The 1,450-nt window shown below is 37.2% G+C and overlaps 1 protein-coding gene across 1 annotated transcript in view; it reads left to right on the forward strand.

The window, feature by feature from the left end:
- The window catches only part of LOC106870269 (translation initiation factor eIF-2B subunit alpha), a 6,445-nt gene that overhangs the window by 1,784 nt on the left and 3,211 nt on the right, over positions 1-1,450 (forward strand). The window contains exon 2 of the mRNA XM_014916287.2: positions 663-779. Coding sequence (XP_014771773.2) covers positions 663-779 — 117 coding nt within the window. The remainder of the gene's footprint in view (positions 1-662; positions 780-1,450) is intronic.

A 1,450-nucleotide genomic window follows, 5' to 3' on the forward strand; every position in this document is an offset into this window, starting at 1 on the left:
CTAATCGACTGTCCCCTCCCCCAAAATTTCGGGCCTTGTGCCTAGAGTAGAAAAGAACTGTGCAATCTTGGGTTGAACCTCATTTTGTCTTCCGATATATATCCAGGCCAACCAAAGCCTTGTGAATAGATTTGGTAGAAAGACTGGATGCTTTTTATGTGGCTCAGGAAAGGTCAGTTTTGGCAAGGTTTTTCCAGTTGAGTGCCCTTCCAAATGCCAACCACTTTACAATGTGAACTAGATGCTTTTAAGTGGCACCAGCACTAGCTGCATCGCCAAATAAATTTACAAGACAAAAAGGAGAGGGGGCATTGGTGGAGGTGATCATGTATCATGATGAAAGGTTTAAATGTGACAGAGATAGAAACAGGGGTCTTGCTGTAGAGAAGGGGTAAGGTTACCTGGCCAGAGAGATAGAGAGAGAGTGTTCAAGAATGAGGACAAAAACTGGTCCTGCATTTTGTGGTGAAATGTTACCTTGCTTAGAAACAAGCAAAGGTTGGCAACAGGAAAGGCATCCGAGCAGAGAAAATCTGCCTCAAATTGCATCTGAACCTTACAAGCATGAAAATGCGGATCTTAAAATGATGTAATTTTCTCTTCTCTTCTCTTCAGTTTCATTTTTATTTAAAATTTCAAAATTTCTTTCTACTAAATTAAAGGATTTCCAAGAATGTCGCAGTCGATTAGTTGAGCGTGGAGAACTGTTCTTGGAGAAGGTGACCAAATCTCGTGACAAGATAAGCAAATTGTGCAAACCGTTTCTTCGGGATGGAATGGTAAGTCCTTGTCTTATTCCTTTCTCACGATTCTCAGCAAATGTAAGAATGGTGCCAAGGGAATTTAACGACGTTTTTAGGCACAAAAATATGGGAATCTTTCATCCCAGATATGTCTTTTATATTTTACTTCTGCCAGTTGTTGGACTGTGGCCATGCTGGGGCACCACCCTGAAGATTTAGTTGAACAAGTCGGTTCCAGTATTTATGGCATTGGTTTTGTTTTGATGAATCGCTAAGTTACAGGATATACATAAAACAACACCATTTCTCAAGCAGTAGGGATAACAGAAACATACACAGGTATATATATAATATATACGTCAAAGACTTTCCGTATTCCCGAGCGTCATACTAATACATCCTTTTGTTATTTATACCACCTGTCCTCGTCTGTTGTTGTTTTTTGTATATTCTCCCATATATATATAATATATATATATATATATATATTAATAAATTATAGGGTAGCAAAAAAAATTTTAGAAATTTTATTTACCACCAGTGGTCTAGCGAGAGTAAAAAAACAGTCAATAGACTATGTATTATTCATTTAAAATGCAGAGATGTCTATAATAGGACATCTATTCGCTAGAAATAGCAGCAAAAGACTACATACCACAAAAATTAGGGATAATTTCGAAAGGAAATGAAAAATAAAAACTTTTACC

Source organism: Octopus bimaculoides, chromosome 25 (genome assembly GCF_001194135.2).
Source record: "Octopus bimaculoides isolate UCB-OBI-ISO-001 chromosome 25, ASM119413v2, whole genome shotgun sequence".
NCBI lineage: Eukaryota > Metazoa > Mollusca > Cephalopoda > Octopoda > Octopodidae > Octopus > Octopus bimaculoides.